At 43.2% G+C, this 17,743-nt stretch overlaps 2 protein-coding genes across 2 annotated transcripts in view; one reads left to right on the top strand and one right to left on the bottom strand.

Annotated features, from left to right (window-relative positions):
- The first annotated feature begins 5,270 nt into the window (after nt 1-5,270).
- On the top strand, nt 5,271-5,806 carry LOC128764610 (cystatin-like). Its single transcript, XM_053874514.1, has 3 exons — nt 5,271-5,471; nt 5,527-5,649; nt 5,717-5,806. The coding sequence occupies exons 1-3, from the start codon at nt 5,271-5,273 to the stop codon at nt 5,804-5,806; spliced, it is 414 nt and encodes a 137-aa protein (XP_053730489.1).
- A 2,370-nt stretch (nt 5,807-8,176) lies between these two features.
- Nucleotides 8,177-17,743, bottom strand: part of LOC128764685 (exportin-5) — a 10,755-nt gene continuing 1,188 nt past the window's right edge. The window contains exons 2-34 of the mRNA XM_053874662.1: nt 16,912-17,578; nt 16,154-16,275; nt 16,008-16,080; nt 15,800-15,937; nt 15,432-15,614; nt 15,334-15,360; nt 15,071-15,256; nt 14,788-14,864; nt 14,680-14,724; nt 14,490-14,580; nt 14,329-14,412; nt 13,979-14,104; nt 13,805-13,895; nt 13,614-13,739; nt 13,431-13,537; nt 13,206-13,361; nt 13,096-13,137; nt 12,942-13,031; nt 12,660-12,859; nt 12,501-12,603; nt 12,237-12,418; nt 11,895-11,995; nt 11,732-11,828; nt 11,516-11,651; nt 11,280-11,378; nt 11,159-11,205; nt 10,975-11,084; nt 10,321-10,380; nt 10,161-10,255; nt 9,992-10,099; nt 9,720-9,857; nt 9,388-9,552; nt 8,177-9,222 (exon numbers count right to left, since the gene is read on the bottom strand). Coding sequence (XP_053730637.1) covers nt 9,076-9,222; nt 9,388-9,552; nt 9,720-9,857; nt 9,992-10,099; nt 10,161-10,255; nt 10,321-10,380; nt 10,975-11,084; nt 11,159-11,205; nt 11,280-11,378; nt 11,516-11,651; nt 11,732-11,828; nt 11,895-11,995; nt 12,237-12,418; nt 12,501-12,603; nt 12,660-12,859; nt 12,942-13,031; nt 13,096-13,137; nt 13,206-13,361; nt 13,431-13,537; nt 13,614-13,739; nt 13,805-13,895; nt 13,979-14,104; nt 14,329-14,412; nt 14,490-14,580; nt 14,680-14,724; nt 14,788-14,864; nt 15,071-15,256; nt 15,334-15,360; nt 15,432-15,614; nt 15,800-15,937; nt 16,008-16,080; nt 16,154-16,275; nt 16,912-17,013 — 3,654 coding nt within the window. The 5' untranslated portion in view covers nt 17,014-17,578 and the 3' untranslated portion in view covers nt 8,177-9,075. The remainder of the gene's footprint in view (nt 9,223-9,387; nt 9,553-9,719; nt 9,858-9,991; nt 10,100-10,160; nt 10,256-10,320; nt 10,381-10,974; nt 11,085-11,158; nt 11,206-11,279; nt 11,379-11,515; nt 11,652-11,731; nt 11,829-11,894; nt 11,996-12,236; nt 12,419-12,500; nt 12,604-12,659; nt 12,860-12,941; nt 13,032-13,095; nt 13,138-13,205; nt 13,362-13,430; nt 13,538-13,613; nt 13,740-13,804; nt 13,896-13,978; nt 14,105-14,328; nt 14,413-14,489; nt 14,581-14,679; nt 14,725-14,787; nt 14,865-15,070; nt 15,257-15,333; nt 15,361-15,431; nt 15,615-15,799; nt 15,938-16,007; nt 16,081-16,153; nt 16,276-16,911; nt 17,579-17,743) is intronic.

Here is a 17,743-nt window from a genome sequence, read left to right as displayed (position 1 = left end):
CAGTCTGCAACCCTTGTGTGTGGATAGGCAGTAAAAAAAAACAGAATGAAAGAATGCCTTGTGTTTCAACTCCAACATCACATGACCTGGAGATTCCTCTGTCTTTTTCTCTTTTAATACATAGCTGCTGAAAGAAAGCCATAACATTATGACCTGGCTGTGTTCCTTTGGATTCTTGCAGTCCTAAAATGATGTTCTAAAACTGACGGCACTGATAGACGGCAATGTAAAGTCAATGGGGGTGTGTTCTTAAACCCACTCATGAGCTCCATTAATGAGGTCAGAATTGTCCAGCCTTCACTTTCTTGGGCAACTTGGACAAACCCCGCCTTCGCCGCAGCTCTCTGACCTACATTATATGAAACGTGGCCATGGTATCGCGGCTGTTCGCCCAACTTTTTACACGGGTTATGTGACAGCTTTCAGTCTTAAAAGGGACGCAGTTTGTCACTGAAATGTTTTAAAATCTGACAAAAGTAATTGTGTTCTTTGATTATATATCATTTCATTTTACATACATTTTATTTGAAGATTCCCAACATAAATCAGCCAAATGGTGAGCATCTTGCCAACAGAAATATGGGGTATATATTCTTTAATATCTTTTCAATATCTTTTGAATATCTATTGAGTTTTCTCTGAAATTTCATAGCTTAAATAAATTCTCTTCAAAACTAACCAAATCAAAACAAAGTTATGTCTGTAAATATGAGTGGTATGGTATAGAGGGGTTAGGGGTTATATATATATATATATATATATATATATATATATATATATATATATATATATATATATATATATATATATATAATTTTGTTATGGCATTGCATTATCAAACTATGTTCTTCGATTATATATAGTTTCATTTTACATACATTTTATTTGACGATTTCCAACATAAACCAGCCAAATGGTCAGCATCTTGCCAACAGAACTATGGGTTTCATGCGTTTTTAACTGTGGGTTTAAAAACGCATGAATATATTCTTTAATATCTTTTCAATATCTTTTCAGTATCTATTGATTTTTCTCTGAAATCATGGGGGCTGCATGAGTACAGGCACAGGGATTAATCTTGCCCAAATCTGAGGTACTACAATGAAATACTTAATATACACAAGTCAGAAGTTGAAAACCCTTTAAATAACAAATTATTCTGTCCATTTACTTTTCTTGAGGCAATTGTTTTTGGCAGAAACCAATGAGCATTTTTATTTACATTTTTATTTCAGGTTTTCTTATACATTTTTTTTACTATGAAAACCAAATACTACTGAGCACATGATTGGTGCCACGACTAAGCACTACGCAGTTGGTTGTGTGTCTGTAGAAGCCTGACAAAGGGTGGGCTGGTGAAGGTAACATACTGGAGGATTTGGAAACCATTTTTATTTTATTGTTCTTGTGTTTTAGATTTATGCCACTTCTTATCCAGAGAGCTTTGTTAAATCATATTCAACTTCTGCCTTTAAGATCCGTCGCCGTAGCAATGAGATGAGTCAGCAGAAAGGGTAATGGCCGCTCTGAAGAATAAAGTGTGAGATGAATCAGCGGGATGAAGGTTGTTTGTTCGTGCGACTGGACGGCCGATAAGTTGTATTGACACATGTTGTCAAAACACAGGGACGGACAGGGGCTGATCCCTGAGGAGGGATGACACCGTCTTGGGGTTGGAGAAACTGGGTTGGATGAGAGGAGGGAAAGACAGATGAAGGGGTGGAGGGACTGATCAGAGGGGTGCCAGACACAAAGAGGCCAGGCCATGGCTGGTGGCACGCGATGGGCAGATTAACCAGCGTTTCCTCCCCTAACTGTAGCATTAGGACACCTGACTGAGTCCCGCCAATGGCAGCCAGCCAAGGATTTGTCTTGGAGGGGGAATGTTGGGAAGGGGGGGGGGCAAGCTGGGGCTCGCCTTTCAACACTCGGTCTCCTAACAACACAAAGAGAGGTGGGGTGCCGCGGTGTTCCGGGGAGGGCTGGATAAGGGGTGAAGGGCTAGTGGCTTGGAGTAAAGGGGGGGGGCTACAAACCGTACCCCTCACCATCTGCTGCCCAGGCTAAGTGAGGACAGGGGCAGGACCAGAGTGCGGCCCCAAGGCCGAGCACGTGCACTAAAATCACACACGTATCTGCGCGCACGCACCTGTTAGTGTGTCAGTGGGTGGGTGGGTGAGTGGAAACGGCAGATGGACAGGGCATACTCCGGGCACCAAGTGACTCATACCACATTAAGGAGTGGCCCCTCCCCCGTGTCGCCAGCAAACTAATCCACGGTGCCAGCCAATTCTCTACATTTTGTTCAGTCTGATTAAGACACTGGAGACGTTACAGCCGAGGTGAGAGGCCACGGCTGTGAACCTGTTTACAGAGCTCCACTCCCAAAAGCGATGTGGCCCGGTGCCACCTCGCCACTCACCAGCACCACCGTGATAACCCACCCCCCGCGGTGCCCGTGTGTTTATTTACTCTATATTAGCAAGCTGTCTGTTTAGTGCGCTTTAAAAAGGGGGTCAGAGGAGCAGACAGTTCAGACTCGCTGTAATCTGAAAATGCCTGTAATCCTCCATTCAGAGCCCTTCTGGAGAGCGAGGTACAGTGTGGAGGTGTAGCCGCCGTTTAGCGGCCATGTGTCTGCTCGGCCTTGACACGCAAGCAGAGCTTTCCAGCTGCCAGGACACACACTGGGAGATGAGACGCAGGGAAGCTGCCTCGATCACTCACTGGAATAATTGCCATTTTTCGCCTGCTACAATGCAGGCCGAGTGCAGGTCACTGAACTTATTCAGACATAAGTGTCCGAACAAGTGGCGAGTATGGGAGCCATTAAAAAAGTAAAATCCCTCAGTTGGCCGATTAAAAAACACAAGAGTGCACCGGGAGACGGAACAATGAAGTTCAAGTTTGAGAGGTGGCGATTGTTGTCCGGAGATTGACTGAGACAGCTTCGTCGTGAGAGCATGAGAATCTTTTCAGGAGTAACCGAAAACCCGGGAAAACCCTCAGTCCTGTCAAACCGTCTGACGCCTTGACGTCAGCATTTGAATCGTACATTTAAGGAGAGTCTTAAAAGTTACCTGCATTCAAAACACATTTTCCTAAAGTTCCTCACGCTACCACTAATAACATTTCCAAGACGTGCGTGAAAACGTGCTGCTGACTCATCCAGATGTGAGTGACATCTGCAGTGCTGCTCTTTGTTTGAAATGCTAAGCTGCCGCGTCAAACCCAAGTTTATCTGTCTTGACTCAGTTGACAAATCCGTTCTGTTCCCTTTCATTCCTCCTCTTGGGAATGAGGGGAAAACAAGTGGGAGTTTCAAATGAGGTCATTGTTGAGAGTTTCTCCTGGTAGAAAAGTGTTTAAAGATATGGAATTGAACCAAAGTTTCAGCTTCTCTGTCGCCTGCAGAGGAGAGCGGTTATTGCTGAGCGGCACACTGGCTCCAGAACTTGAACTTGGGATCGACAGGAATTCAAGTCGCGGCCCCAAGTCTCGTGGAGTGGTGAAATGAAAAAGGCTTTAACGTATCATCGACAGATATTTATAAATATTTCTGACATTCTCAAGTCAGAAATTGCAAATGCAGAGCAGGAACCTTTAAAAAAAAACAATCTTTATACTAAATTATTTTTAATCACAACATTCAACTTTTGCTTTGGAAACCTCTACCATGTATGTCCATAGTTAATATGTATTCATTTATATATACATTAGAATTGTCTTCATTATTATGTCTTATTCAGTAGTGTGATATTGCTTCAACTGATGTGCATTTCTATTATATTGTGTTTGCCATGCACATTACACTGTACTATCCTTAATATTCTGCAACTTACCCCAATATTTTTGATCATAACTCCGTGAATTCAGCTACAGTGGTGAGATATTGAATGGAAAGTTGTTTGACTAGACCTCCAACTGGTTTTCTCTCAACAACAGGTGCTCAACCGAAGGCCACCTATTAGAGTTACTCTACAGGGTGTGCGAGAACTTCACATGAAATATGCACAGTCAGCTGAAATTCATAATGCAGTGCAGTTTTAAAGGGCTCCAAAAATGTTGTGACCCACAAAGAACACTCAGTTTGAAGCTTTGATAATCAACAGCCAGAACGTCAACAATGATTCATGAATTTATTATGTAAAAATATTGAAAAAATAAAGAGGGAATGAGAGAGAGTTGAATGTGATGCATAAATGCAATAAGAATTATTGCATTCATCAGTTAGAAACATGAAATGCCGACACAAAATTTAAAAAACAGGGAAGTTACTAGGGCTGGTGGGCGGTCATGACAATATTAAATATTTTTAAAATATATTAAATATATTTTCTTCCCAGAACACATTTTTTTCCACATTATGATGAACATTATGATTTCTGGTTAACAGATGAGAAGCCGATGTCTTGCACGTCTCCTGTTCAACAGAGCAGCCGATCAAGTTAAATATGGCGTCTCTCTCCTGCCGCATCTGCGTATTGGTCTGTGGTTGTGGCCCCAAAATATTACTTTCAGAACCTGTTCTGGCACCTTGTTATTGCACATAAAGTGATTTGTATATTTATAAAGGGGGCAAAATACTCTTTATAAATACACAAATGCAACCACCATCAACACTTTGACCAAATGTCTGTGGCAAACCGTTATGTATTTGTATTATTATTTTAAAATTAAGAAGCCGCATTTCATAAATATAAACCAAATTGGCTCCCAAATACATATCGTCCCTGAGTAATTATCCTTGTATTTGATGCATTTTTTTTTTATTGACTGAATCTCATGTGGCAGATTAAAAGCATTATTTGCAACATAAAATGAAATAATTACTTTTGTAGTTTCCATTCTGGCCACATGGAATTCAGCAAAAGGGCTGCGAGTGGCCCTCAGACCACACTTTGGACACATTTATTTTTCACTCTCAAGGATGAATTACAGATTTATCAGTGCTAAATACAAAAATAAAATACAAACACACAGTTCATTAAAATGATGAAATGATATGGTTTACTCAGCCACAGTGAGGACAAATGACAAGCAAGACGGAGCCAAGGGGGTCTGGAGCCAATCCAAGCTTCATTGAGTAAATGACGGAGGCGGCATCTTGACAAGGTCGCACAAACACAGAGACAATGACCCAGAGTGGTGCTCCACAAATGACTCACTTGGTCACAATATTATCACCTTCAGGTGTGTGTGTGTGTCATGTGACACTCCAATAAAGGTCGCGACCTCTCCTGTCGGTGCAGGTAGCTGTTATTTCCACCATGTTCTGCCTGGGTTCTGTGCTCGTATGTTTCTGGGTCCTCACTGCGGCCGCTGCTCCGGGTGGCTCTGGTTTTCCTTATGACGTTGAAATCGACAGCAAAATATTGTCGAGGGCTCGGTTTGCCGTGCGGGAGTTCAACAAAGTCAACAAGGATCCATTTTACTTCACCCTGCTGGAGGTCCAGTCGGCGAAAGCTCAGGTACGGAGGGCTCCCTGCTCAGATTCTGGAGCTTCTGGTAAATGATTTGTCTCAGGTGGTTGCTGGGATCAACTACATCCTGGAGGTGAAGCTGGTGCGCACTTCCTGTCTGAAGGGCAACACCACTGGTGAATCCTGTGTCCTCAAGCTAGGCATGAATGAAAACTTGATGTTTGAGGTGCGATTTCCTTCACAACTCTGGTGTTTTACGAATGAACTGTCTGATGGATGAACTCTCTCTTCAGGAGTTCCAGTGTCACTTTGTGGTTTTGGAGGTCGTCTGGGAAGATTCTCGAAATCTGACTGAAATGAACTGTAATCCGCTTCCACCCTGATCTTTATAAAGCAGTTTCCACTAAATTTGTCAGTTTTTATTTCACCTGCGGGGCTGAATGGTTGTGCTTCCCAAGGTTTAAGCACAAGCGTCCTCTTGAGGCAGGCATGTCTACGGTCTGGCCCGGGGGCCAGTGGCAGCCCTTGATCAGCTTTCATGCGGCCCCAAGCTACCGTCACTCTGAGAATCTAAAGTGGGGAAACATTCACAAGCATAGATTCTTACTCTGCTTTCGGACAGTGGGAGGTAAGTGGAGCGCCTGGAGAACATCCGCACAAGCATGGAAACAGACTCCACACAGATACTGCTGGATACTGAGGTGGTTTTGTGTTCTGAACTTCTGAGGAAGAGATTATGTTCATATTTTTATATTCTGACCAAGAAATGGTTGCAATTTAATTTTCAATGCATATCTGATGCTTAAAAAGTCCTACACCGCTTGGGTCACTTGGGTTGGCGGAGCTGCAGCGATTGTGTCCTGGTCTGCAGCCAACATGTCAGAGAAGGCATGTCCGATCTTACTGGTGAAAAGAAGGTGGTGTAGAGAAAGTGTAGATTCATTTTTCTTTTGTGCAGTGCACAGGGGTCGAGTCTGAAAACTTAGCTGGTCACGCACACCGCCATACAGACTTCGATCAGCTGGACACTCTTTTGATGGCACATGCATTCTGCAGTTTAGTCTGAGTGAGACTGGAAACTATTATCTCAAGAGCTGGTTTGACTGTTTTGAATAATCATTTTATTAGTTATTTATTGACTGTTTGTGCTGAAGGAGGCCAGCGGCAAAGTTCACACAATATTCTGAGGCAGTCATTTACTGACCAGCTCATGTTGACTAAGTATCCCATAAATCTAAATATACCGTCATTTATTTCCATACGATACATCAATTATATTGAACTATTTTATCATCTGATCTATTTGACCTGAATACTATGGTAGCATCGTCTTCAGTTGAATTGTCACTTCCAGTAGGTATACATTTAGCTGTGTATAATTTAGACTCCCAAATATTGCCGCTTTAATTCCTGACTAAAATCTCAATTTAAATATGGTTTGTCTCAGGCCTTGGAACAAGACTGTTTTGAGGTCTCTGGTCAGATTATAGATTTTTAGTATGAGCTAATACACGTTTAAAAAAAAAAAAAGGAGAACTTAAATTAATATACACACAAATAAAGAGATTGTTTTAGGAGATGTATGGTTGAGAGGTTAAATAAGAAAAAGCAGAATTTTATGTTTATTTGGAAGTTGCAATAAAAAACAAGAAAAAAAACAGTATATTTTCTTTTTACTTTTGGTAGCATATTTGTTGTAATTATTGACTGAGTTCAGTCTAATAATCTCATATCAGATTGTTTCATTTTTTTATTGATCCCTATTGTGAACGGGTTTTTCAGTTACGACCTCATTTCAGCTCCATTGTGTATATGTCTCATATTGACATCGGTGATTAAATTTATCATGTTTACAAATCTCATTTTAAAAAAGACTGAGTGAAACATCAAGAACTCACTTTGTGCATATTGATCTAAAAAAAATAATGTAAAAAAAAAAAAAAACATTTGTAAACCACGCTGTTACAAAAATGATACCAATATGTTTTATTCACAAGTGTGACTAATGTTGAATATAAAAGCATTGAATATTATAGGCAGGGCACCAGAAGTCCCCAACACTAACTCAAAACTTGAAAATGATTTGAACCTCACTTCAATAACTTTTGTGGCAGATTACGAAGAACACTCACATTTCACGCTCGAAAACTATCAGGCAGTGAAAACTATTAACTTGGTGTTGACCCTTGTTAGAAATAAAAGCCTTAAAAATCTTAAAAACCAGATGGTTCCCTCAAGCCAGAAAACATTTCACCACAGTAACAGCTCTTTTTTGATATTCATTATTTTACTTCTTGTTTGAGTGACGCATTTCTATTATTGAAATATGTAAGATTTCATATATATATATATATATATATATATATATATATATACACACACACCTTTTTTTTCGGCAAAAAACATTTTAGAAAGTTAATGTATATTTTTGAGGCTCGATTACATCCATTGCTTTTATTGACTTTTAAATGAACGTTAAAACACTTAAAAGCCCTCCGGGGAATAACGTACTACTTCTTTAATTTAATTAATTTTTACCATCAATTCCTTTCTAACACAAGTGCTTCCCACTGCCTACAAGGTGAGCCATTTTTTACGCAACGATAAGTTAAAAAAATAATTTCCCTATACCTGTAGATATGCCGACCTATTTAATAATAAAAAAATAGATATTTTTGCATATTTACGTTTCATTTTTAGGCATCATGGACATGAACAGAACATGGAAAACAATTCTTATTTATTGGAGCAAATGTCTCACAATAAAAGCTCACACACATCCAACGGACTCTTGAAAAATAAAATAAAACAAAGAATTCACCCGGAAAGACAGGAATGTAGTGCCGTTTCCCTCCTCGTGGCCGGAACAACTGAAACCCGGGTGTTGGAAAATAAAATGAAAGCTTATAATGCAGATTTCAGTTGGTCAAGCGACTTGCCAAAATCTCCATGACGATTGGGGACCAACACTTTGGCACAAACTTTCATGATCAATCAGTGATGAATTGTGCTGATAAGAGCAAACATTTGCAAAAACATTTAGAAAATGATTTACCATTTTACAAACGCTCATGATAAATACAGAGCTTGTGGATTTATTCAAGCGCAGTCAACACATATCTCCTCCATTTCCACGTAACAGCAGCAACATAATCTCAAACAAACGTCTCAAAAACGACGCGTCTTGACCTTGAATTTAACCTGATAGCTTGTCAGCGCTGCCATTGTTGACTCTAGCGACGCCTGAGGTTGAGCGGAGGCAGCTTATATTCCCTTAAATTAAAAAAAAAATGTTTTGAAGTAAACACATGGCGAATCCTCAAGTGTTCCACAAACTCATTCTAAACCAGCTAAATCCTGATGGGGCACAGTAGTGTTGCCGAAATGAAAAATCCACTCATGGAAATGGAAAGATCGTTGATTTAAAATACTCATGCGAGTACAATCCGATTTGTTTGGCAAGTGTCTCTTCATTCTACGGACAGCTTTCAGACTCCCTTTTTTTTAATTATATAACTAAGAAGGGAAAGACATTTCAAATTAGCAGCAGTGTGGTGGCCATCGTGTTGGCAGGAGGAGGCAGAGGGAAGCCCTGGTGGGTGTGATACTTCTCCCGCCAATTCCAGTCCATCAGAACTTCTCTGCTCTGGCCCTACAAGGACGTGTCCCCGGGGGAGAAGAGCGCCTCCAGGCCCAAAGGCTCAGTCCCCAGTAAATCCTTCTCTGGCTTCGGCTTCTTAAAGAGCGACGGAAGATTCCGGATATGAACCTCCTTCCTGAACTGTTGGCAGAGAGCTTTCTGTTGGCAGGGGAAAAAAAGACATTCAAACAAAATCCACGGCAGATCCAGCAGAAAGAATTTCATTAAACTCTTCAGCACTTCTTTTTTTTTCCACCGACCAGTTCGGAGTGGAGGGAGGTGTACTGTGAGGAAACACTGCCCTCTAGTGTCTGAAAGCCTTACCCCGACTGTTCCTGCGATGAGCTTCTTGAACTGGTCCCGCCTCTTTTTCTCTCCCAGCTTTGGTACATTTGGATCGATTAACTTCTTATCGTAACTGTCCAGAGCGTCCAGGTTGATGTTGGGGATCTGGGTCATCACCGCTCTCAGCTCCACGTACCGAGGCCGCTGGACAAAGAAACACGCACTGAGAGGCTGGACAACATTTCGTTTCATTCTAAAACAAGGAACAAAAACATTTCAGAAACAAACAAAGCTCAGAGACACAAATGACTTTTCAGTGGTTGGACCATTAGAGGGTGCTGTTTCTTCAACTGCCTGTGTCGTGGCCTCACCAGACTCTCGTAGATCAGCATGGCCAGATGACAGAGGGTGGCGTTACAGGCCTCGTGTTGCCCGTGAACCTGAAGAGCTCTGAGGACGCAAGTGTAGAACCACGTGACGGCCTCAGCAAGAAGGTTCCCGGTCACAACCTGAAACGGGAGATGAATAAAAACAGAGACAAGGGGTCACCTATTTACGATAACAATATCTCACTCTACGCTACATCTTTACAGTCGATTTATTTTTTTAAAGATCCTGAATCAGGGAGCTTTGGGTCTCCTACCTGTCGCAGGAGGGTCCAGCAGACTGTGGAAGCCGTGCGTTGACAGTTGGAGGTGTCCTTCCACGACAGCGAGGTGTATGACAGAGTCAGCAGGTTCATGTAGCTGTTCTGCTCGATGAAAAGAACATTAATCTGCCGTCAAGACAAGTGATCCGCTCATAAATCTCACCTCCTCTTTCATCATGCATTTCCCCAGCTCTGTCAGCTCCTCGGTAGGCGGGGCTGCGGGGGCCGACTGAGTCGACATCATCATCATCTCGTCCTCTGCAGGAGCAGAAGTGACCTGGGGTGAGTATAATCCAGGGCACAGCCATGATATGTCTACTCACCATCGTTGTCCTCTTTATTTGCAGCTGGTTCGGCCACTTTTTTCGAAATGCAGCTCACAACTGGAGGAAGGAAGCGAAACAATTGTGATCCGGACAGTTTGTCATCAAGTCCCACCAAAAAGTTTATGTTGCAAGACATTTCCATGAGCCGCTAAACCATGCATGTTGCCTACATACTTTTAAATGATTGATACATGTTATTATCTCTCTGTAGTGTAGTGTGTAGTGATAACATTGGACCGCAGATGGCGCTCATGCCAAACACACGCTATCACAGCGGTCGGTCGAACTGTACCAAGACGTCGTTACAACCGTCAGGTTTAGGATTTAAAATGTAAAATTAAAAACGTCTTTAAATACTTATATATGTTCATAATCTATAATCATTATCAATCCACTCATTGTCAAGATTTAAAGTTTGAATATTCTATTCACCTTTCAGCTAGCAAACTATCATTTTACATTAAAACGTTTTTGGGTGGTTTTATATCGCTGCTACTGAAAAGCATACGTCTTGAATAAATTGAGATGAAATCACCAATTTTCAATGATTAAAGATTGTATGAAATATTTTTGGAAAAAGAAATAATACACAATAATTCACTCCCTACTAATGACAGAAAAAGCAAACGTTACAAGCTTAAAGAAACTCACTGAGGAGATCCAACACTTCTCTGGTGAGTAGCCGGACCAGATGCTCCTCCAACATCTCCTGCGTCACCTGACTTTCCTGGCAAAGTACCGCCTCCTCCTCATCTTCGCCCCTGAAAGTGAAACACAACTTTCATTTCCAGACGTCCAAGAAACCATTGAGGTGGTGAGAGCTTTCACAACGTACGTGATCGAAGTCCTCTGGTTGATGACTTGCCACTTGGCGTTGAGACTCTGCAGAGATTCAAACAAAACCTCACGTTCAGAAATTTCACGCTGTGAAGCACAAGACTGAATCAAACAGAGACCTGCAGCATGTAGATAAAGAGTGGACTGAGCAGTGGACAGAGAAGACTTTCGTAGTATTCCTGAGGACACGACAGCACCACCTGCCTGAGGAACAACCGTGCTGCTGTTCAGGAAACATACTGACTCAAAGACAGGTTCATGAGGGCATCATGATAAAACTACATGGTTAATACAGAGTGTTAAACTCCAGACAGGACACAAATCCAGAGGCAGCAGTACAGACTCAAAGGATATGAATGATAGAGCGCAGTCTGTAATCAGGCAGGTGATCCAGGGAAAAGAAGGCAGAGCCAGCGATGTTCTCAGCCAAACGCTCCACGGTGTAGAATTGGGTCTGCAGGGAAAGACCTGCGTTACCCAGGATTTGGAAGCTACGTTGTGTGAAGAGAGAAAGATCATTTTAAATCATAATGAAATGGAACGTCATCAACTGCACCGACATGGCTCATACCAGTTGTCGTATAGCTGGTGGAAAAATCCCTGCATTCGCTCCAGATTTGTTCGGTACACCGGTGAGTCCGATATGTCCAGGACCGGCTGAGGCAGACCTGGACGGGGAACATGTGAATTAAAAAAATGATCATTCTGAAAGAGGAGTGACGGATTCTTCTCACCAAGCACTACATTTTTCTCCCCGTCCATCATGTCGTAGGCGTGAGCATAGGTCTCACTCAGACGGGCCCGGTTCTCCGGCATGAACAGGCTGTTCTGGGTCCTGCAGTGATGGACGATCCGGGTAAGGATAAGAGGTACAAAATCAAACGCAACACCGGTGTAGTGCTGAAGCTTCGGATTGATACTGACATGTAGTTTGCCAGACAGCAACTTGCAGTTAACACCTGAAAAACTGAGCTGAAAAATGACAAACGGAAACAAACTGAATGCCCTCTTGTGGGGGTGGAGCCTAATGAGAGCGGTGGATGGGTAAGTAAAAAAAAGATCTACCCAACACTCACCTGATCAGAGCCAGGAGGTTGGGCAGCATGATCAGAAACAGGGAGGCGCAGGGGTTCCTGTAAATGGGGTCACCTGTTGGGGTGTAACCAAACACAAAGCCTCCAGCCTTGGCCTCCTCTGCATCTGCAGGCCAGCGAGAACGTTTTACTACACCCAAGAGCGCGTACAAGCAGAAGCTCAGCTGCAAGTGGTGAAAGAACAGAGCGGAGATTTCATCATCAATGGTGCTCAGTTGGACTGGAAGTGACAAGTAAGACACTAACCCGTGACCTATTGGGGCCCGCGACGTCAGCCTCTTTGCTCTGGTCGTTGATCAGCTGGTCAGCTCCGACAAATGTGAGGAAAATGACAGGATCCCAAAGCACCCTGCACGCACCACCCAACGTCACCTCCTGCCGCTTAAACAAAGGTCTCAAACGCACCTCTTCATCTCCTCCGACGTCCACTCTGTCACCACGAAGGCCATCAGCTCGTCCAAAAAAGCCTGCTGCTTGTCAAAGTTTTTGAACTCGTTGCTGATGAGCACCAGAGCTTCCATCAGGGAACTTTTCTCCATGTGAGTCAGGTTGGAGTTGCTGGAGAAAAGCTTCTTCACGTGAGAGTAGAACATGTCGAAAGACGGCTGCAGGCGAAGAGGAAGAAACAAGCATGGAAAAGGTTGAACTGCTGAACAGCTACCGTCATTCGTGACAGAACATATTTACCAGAATGAATTGTGGGTAATCCCTGCAAATTCTGATGATGGAGGAGCATCCGTGCCTCCTCACGTTGTTCACCCCTCGTGTCCGAGGAGCCTGCAGTCACAAACATGCTTCAGTTTTTAGGTTTAAAAAAAAGACTTTAAAAAAGGCGTCTCACCTTGTTTTCCTGATGAAGCTCAAATGTGATGGCGTTGAACAGCTACAGAAACCAAAGCATGGTGAGACACTCAAAGGCAGGATGAAACGCTTCACAGAACTAGAACATACTTTGGAGAGGACCTGAGGCAGGACGTTGGGTCTGTGAGTGACGAATGGAAACAGTGAGGACACGTTGGTGAGGACGCAGGACAAGATGAGTGGGTCGCTGGTCTCATAGTTCAGCACAGCCTCCAGTAGCTTCATGCTCTCTTCAATGGGAAGCTTCTGCAGCGCGACAAAAACCTTCAGTGAAACACCATGCTCAATAGCTGCTGTACGGTTTGCCGTCCTTACGTCATCCTCAAGAGTTTTGCTGATCTGCGAAGCCATGCATTCCATGAAGACCGTCATCGCGTCCCACTGGATCACGGATGGAGACAGCAGCGTGCACAGGACTCCAGCTGTCCACACCATTGAAGGGAGAATTTAGCGGCTTTATTTACATATAAAGTAAAAAAAAATATCAGGGCATCCTACGTGAGTCTCCGGTGTTGATCGGGCTCCTTATCTGGTACTCCAACCATTCTGCTGTGATCTGGAAGGCTTGCAGAGGAACAATTCTGGTGGCGACCCTCACCAGCTCCCCCTGCATGGCACGGAAAGCTGGGGGACATCGAAAACACAGTTTTAAACACCACTAAAGCGCCTTTCATTTATGCGACACATACAGGTAAAAAAGGAATGGAAGTCTTCGTCGCTGTCGAAGTCCAGGCGAGAATACAGGCAGCTCGGGCTGTCGTTCTTGGTAGGAAACCCAGTCTGATGAGCAGACAGGCGGTTATCAACAAGTGTCATCGACCAAGTTTGACTTCCAAACACACAAACATGATCAAATGCTCCACCTTGATGAGGTTGGTCATGGATGTTCTGAGGTATTTCACGGCCATCTCCAGCACACCAGCGTCCTTGGAAAGGGTTTCATGTCTGAACAGGGATCCCCAAATCGGCAGCGTGGTCGACTTTAAAAACTGCAGAGAAATGCGATGGATAAAGAAGAAATTTTGTCCATTTAAAATCCTCCTTCTCAGCTGTAGCAGTCAGAAAGAACTGTGGTGAAGATCGGTAACTTTACTGATGAACAAACTACAAAGTACTAAACAAAACATTCATTGCTATACGTCTGATGAAAAAGTATTCAACAAACCAGAGCACATAAAAGGGACATTAACAACAAGACAGAATTTCATCTCACCAGACTGGAATGTGTGGTGAAAGCTAACAAGGCTTCCATGTATTTGCCGAGATTTGCGGGAACATCCACATTTACTTCTGATCCCTGCGGAGACACCGTGAGCCATGAATGGTCTGATAAGACCTCAAGAATTGAAATAATAATGAATTTCGCACACTTACCACAAGTGAACAGAGCTGGCTGCCTATAGCACATAGAACCTGACAAAGCCGTTTCAGAAAGACGTAGCCGCGCTCCACCACCTCCACCGATCTGGAAATAAAAGCTGGTTAATAAAAGAAAGATTTGACTGCAGATTTTTTATATTCAAGTGCTATATTGCTCGTCCCAAATACAGATCACGTCACTCACTGTAAATCTGAAGGCCGTGCACGTATTGCAAGTCCGTCTGCCGACCTGTAGGAAGATGTCAGTCAGCGACAACAGAATATGCAGGTTAGAAGGAAGACTTGTACTCACTGGGCAGCAGACAGGATGTAGTGAATGGCCACATCATTGAAGAGAAGCATGAAGGGCTTCCTCTCCTCCAGTTTGCCCTGTGAAAAAAAGCAAAAAAATACAGATTAATGCCCCAATAATTTCAAGTTTTTAAATGCTGATCTGCACCCATCATGTTTACTCAAGAGTGTTTTCATGTGACCCATGAGGAGGACATATTGCCTTCATCAATAACACTGGGAAAAACTTTGAATTCCAGAAGAGTCGAGCATGTTGTCAAGCGCTTAGTCTTCGTCCCACCAACCTTCCGACTGATGGCAATGAGCAGACACTCGGCTGCTTCCAGCTGCAGCTCAGGCTCACTCAGCAACAGACACAGCATCTCCAGCAGATGACAGTTTCTTGAGGTGATGTAGACGAGAGACACCCAGTCTACATAACCAGCGAGCGTGTTCAGCGTGGCTACAGCGACGCGACAGTGAGCTCTGGCCTGTGCGGAGACAGATGTACTGAAACTGAAAATCTAGTTTTGTTATTGTAATTAATCAGTACGTCAAAGCACCCTACCTTCAGTTCATGTTCTGGTGACACTTTCTGCATAAGAATTAGAAAGTATTAGAAAGTACATTAGACTCAGCGGTCATACAGAGATAGTCTTTACTCACCAGCTTGCGGTATTCCTCAATATTCAATTGCAGAATTGCCATCAAGAAGCTGAAGATGCTGTCCATGTTCTTTGTCAGCGTCTGCTGGATGTCTCGGCGACGTTGGCTCTGCAGTGTCTGGAAGGTGATGACATCCTCTGCCAACCTGAGCAGGATCAACATCACTAGTTCCGTCTGTGCCTCCTGCAAAGGTATTTAAATTAAGGCCTTCGACTATTTCACTTTGAGTCCATGTGAGGGAAAATTTGAGCAAACACAAAATAAAAATATACAAATTAAACCACAACATGAGACTTAAAGCTATACTCAAAGTTAATATCATTTTTTAGAAACTAATAAAGGGCCTCATGCTGATGTATCTCACTCACCCCTTCGCTGGTGAGCGTCTCCATCTCCGTCAGCATATTTGGCCAGTTCTGAGGCCACTCTCTCTTTATCATTTCCACTATGATTCTGGAGAGGACGTCTTTTATGTGGCTCTCCTCCTCCAGGATTGAACGAGTTCCCTGGTGAAAGTCGGGGTTGCCATTGAGCGAAATCACAAGAAGAGATGGAGTTTTTGATGAGGAGACTTACTTTTGACAAAAGCTGCATGGCACTCTCCTTCACCTGCACCTTTTCTTGCAGTTGCATATTGTTCCACCGGAACCTGCAAAAGAATTGATGAGAATGATTTTAACAAACAGCTTTTCACGCCACTCTTTCTGACTTATTCTACTCACTTGATTACATGCTCCAAAATCTGCAGTCCGAAGTGTCTCACCACAGCTGGCTGAGCCGTGTCGGCCAGTCGTAAACTGCATGGTACGCAGAGTGAGCTTGTCTCTTTGAATTCTTCACAAAACTGTAAATGCAATTTAGAGTATTGTTTTAAATGGAGATGTAAAGTGTTTGGAAAACATTAAAATGGGCTTTGATCTTACATGCTTTTAGCAAGGGAGTATAGTGATAAATACGTTATATAGCACTTTTTGAATGTTGTTCAAAGTGCTAATATGCTTATATAAAAAAAAATATGTTAGAACTGGTGCCAACAAATACAGCAATTTGTCGTCTATTTGATAATATAAATATAACAAACAATTGCTTCCTATTGACATAAACAAGTAACAAGAACATCGTGAATAACTACATTATGCTATGGCTAGTGATGACACAAATATTAGAGTACGGCTTAACCGCTTAAATTGACCTTCTCAACAAGCAAAAGTGAATTGTGATGTGGAGCATAGTTTGTTTTCTTCGACTCAGTCAGTGCCTGCCCAGATGTTCAGCTTGGAATGAATGAGCGTTGACTAGCCGGCTAACAGTCGGTTCATAGTCAAAAGAAAAGTAAACATATAAAAATGAAATATTTCGAAACATCTGCGAGGGGAACGAAACAGTTGTCTTTATTCAGCGTGACCTGCACTCGGTCGCAAATATGCCCCGGCTCGGGAGCATGTGAAACGCAGCGCTAGCTAGCCCCTAACGGTGCTACCTTCAGGGCCTCCAGCCGGTAAACTTGACTCGTCTCGGGGTTCATCATCATCGTCACTGCTTTGACGAGCTGCTCGCAAGCGGCAGCCACCGGGTCCGTCATGACTCCGGGAATAGTGGCTCACACCTCGGAGGAGAAGCTGAGGAGCTCCTTATGCAAAACAGCAGCAGCTTGCTGCGATCACAGGAGGACCGACCCAACGTGCCCAAGAAGTACAGCGTGTTTGAACCTTACGCTCACCGTCCGACGGGGATGATGGGAAGTGTAGTCTCGTAAACGATCGTCTATTACTAAACAGAGGAGTCACTTTGTTGGGAGCAGTGTGAAGGGGTATGTATGTCCGACAGTAGCTCAACAGGGAGTGTACATTAAATATACACAATCTTCGTGTCGGTTGTTATCCGTCCATAATCCAGGTCACCGGGAAATGGCTATTTAAACGAGGTAAATGGACGTGGAATCTTTCATGTTTGTATCAAGAGATCAGCTCATCTTTGACCATGGTTCTCCGTTTTCTCTTTGAGAACAGAAATAAGGTGTGGGGCTCAGTCATCCTGGAGTTGAACCGCTGCTTTAGAGGTGGTGGTGGCTCTGGAAACATGTTCGGCTCTCCACAGTGGGTGTTCTGGGCCTATCAAAGTGAGAGGGAGTGCTGGGGCGACCTAGCCTAAAAAGGATGAAAGAGGCGCTCATCAACTTGAAATAGGAAAATATATAATACACTTCAAAAGGGTCCAGCACTGAATCAAACAAACAAATGTGGGGAACTTTCCTCACTAATGAAAGAAAAACGCATTTGACAATTATGATTATTACGGAAGAGGATTAGGGC

This window comes from Synchiropus splendidus, chromosome 9, assembly GCF_027744825.2.
Source record: "Synchiropus splendidus isolate RoL2022-P1 chromosome 9, RoL_Sspl_1.0, whole genome shotgun sequence".
NCBI lineage: Eukaryota > Metazoa > Chordata > Actinopteri > Syngnathiformes > Callionymidae > Synchiropus > Synchiropus splendidus.
The sequence above is the reverse complement of the archived record's forward strand: the minus strand, read 5'-3'. Positions and strand labels throughout refer to the sequence as shown.

What these genes read in the sequence shown, in the direction of transcription:
- LOC128764610 (XM_053874514.1), top strand. Translation starts at nt 5,271, where the DNA reads ATGTTCTGCCTGGGTTCTGTGCTCGTATGTTTCTGGGTCCTCACTGCG. An exon ending in TCCAGTCGGCGAAAGCTCAG is followed by an intron (nt 5,472 to 5,526) that starts GTACGGAGGGCT and finishes GATTTGTCTCAG; the next exon opens with GTGGTTGCTGGGATCAACTA. An exon ending in ATGAAAACTTGATGTTTGAG is followed by an intron (nt 5,650 to 5,716) that starts GTGCGATTTCCT and finishes CTCTCTCTTCAG; the next exon opens with GAGTTCCAGTGTCACTTTGT.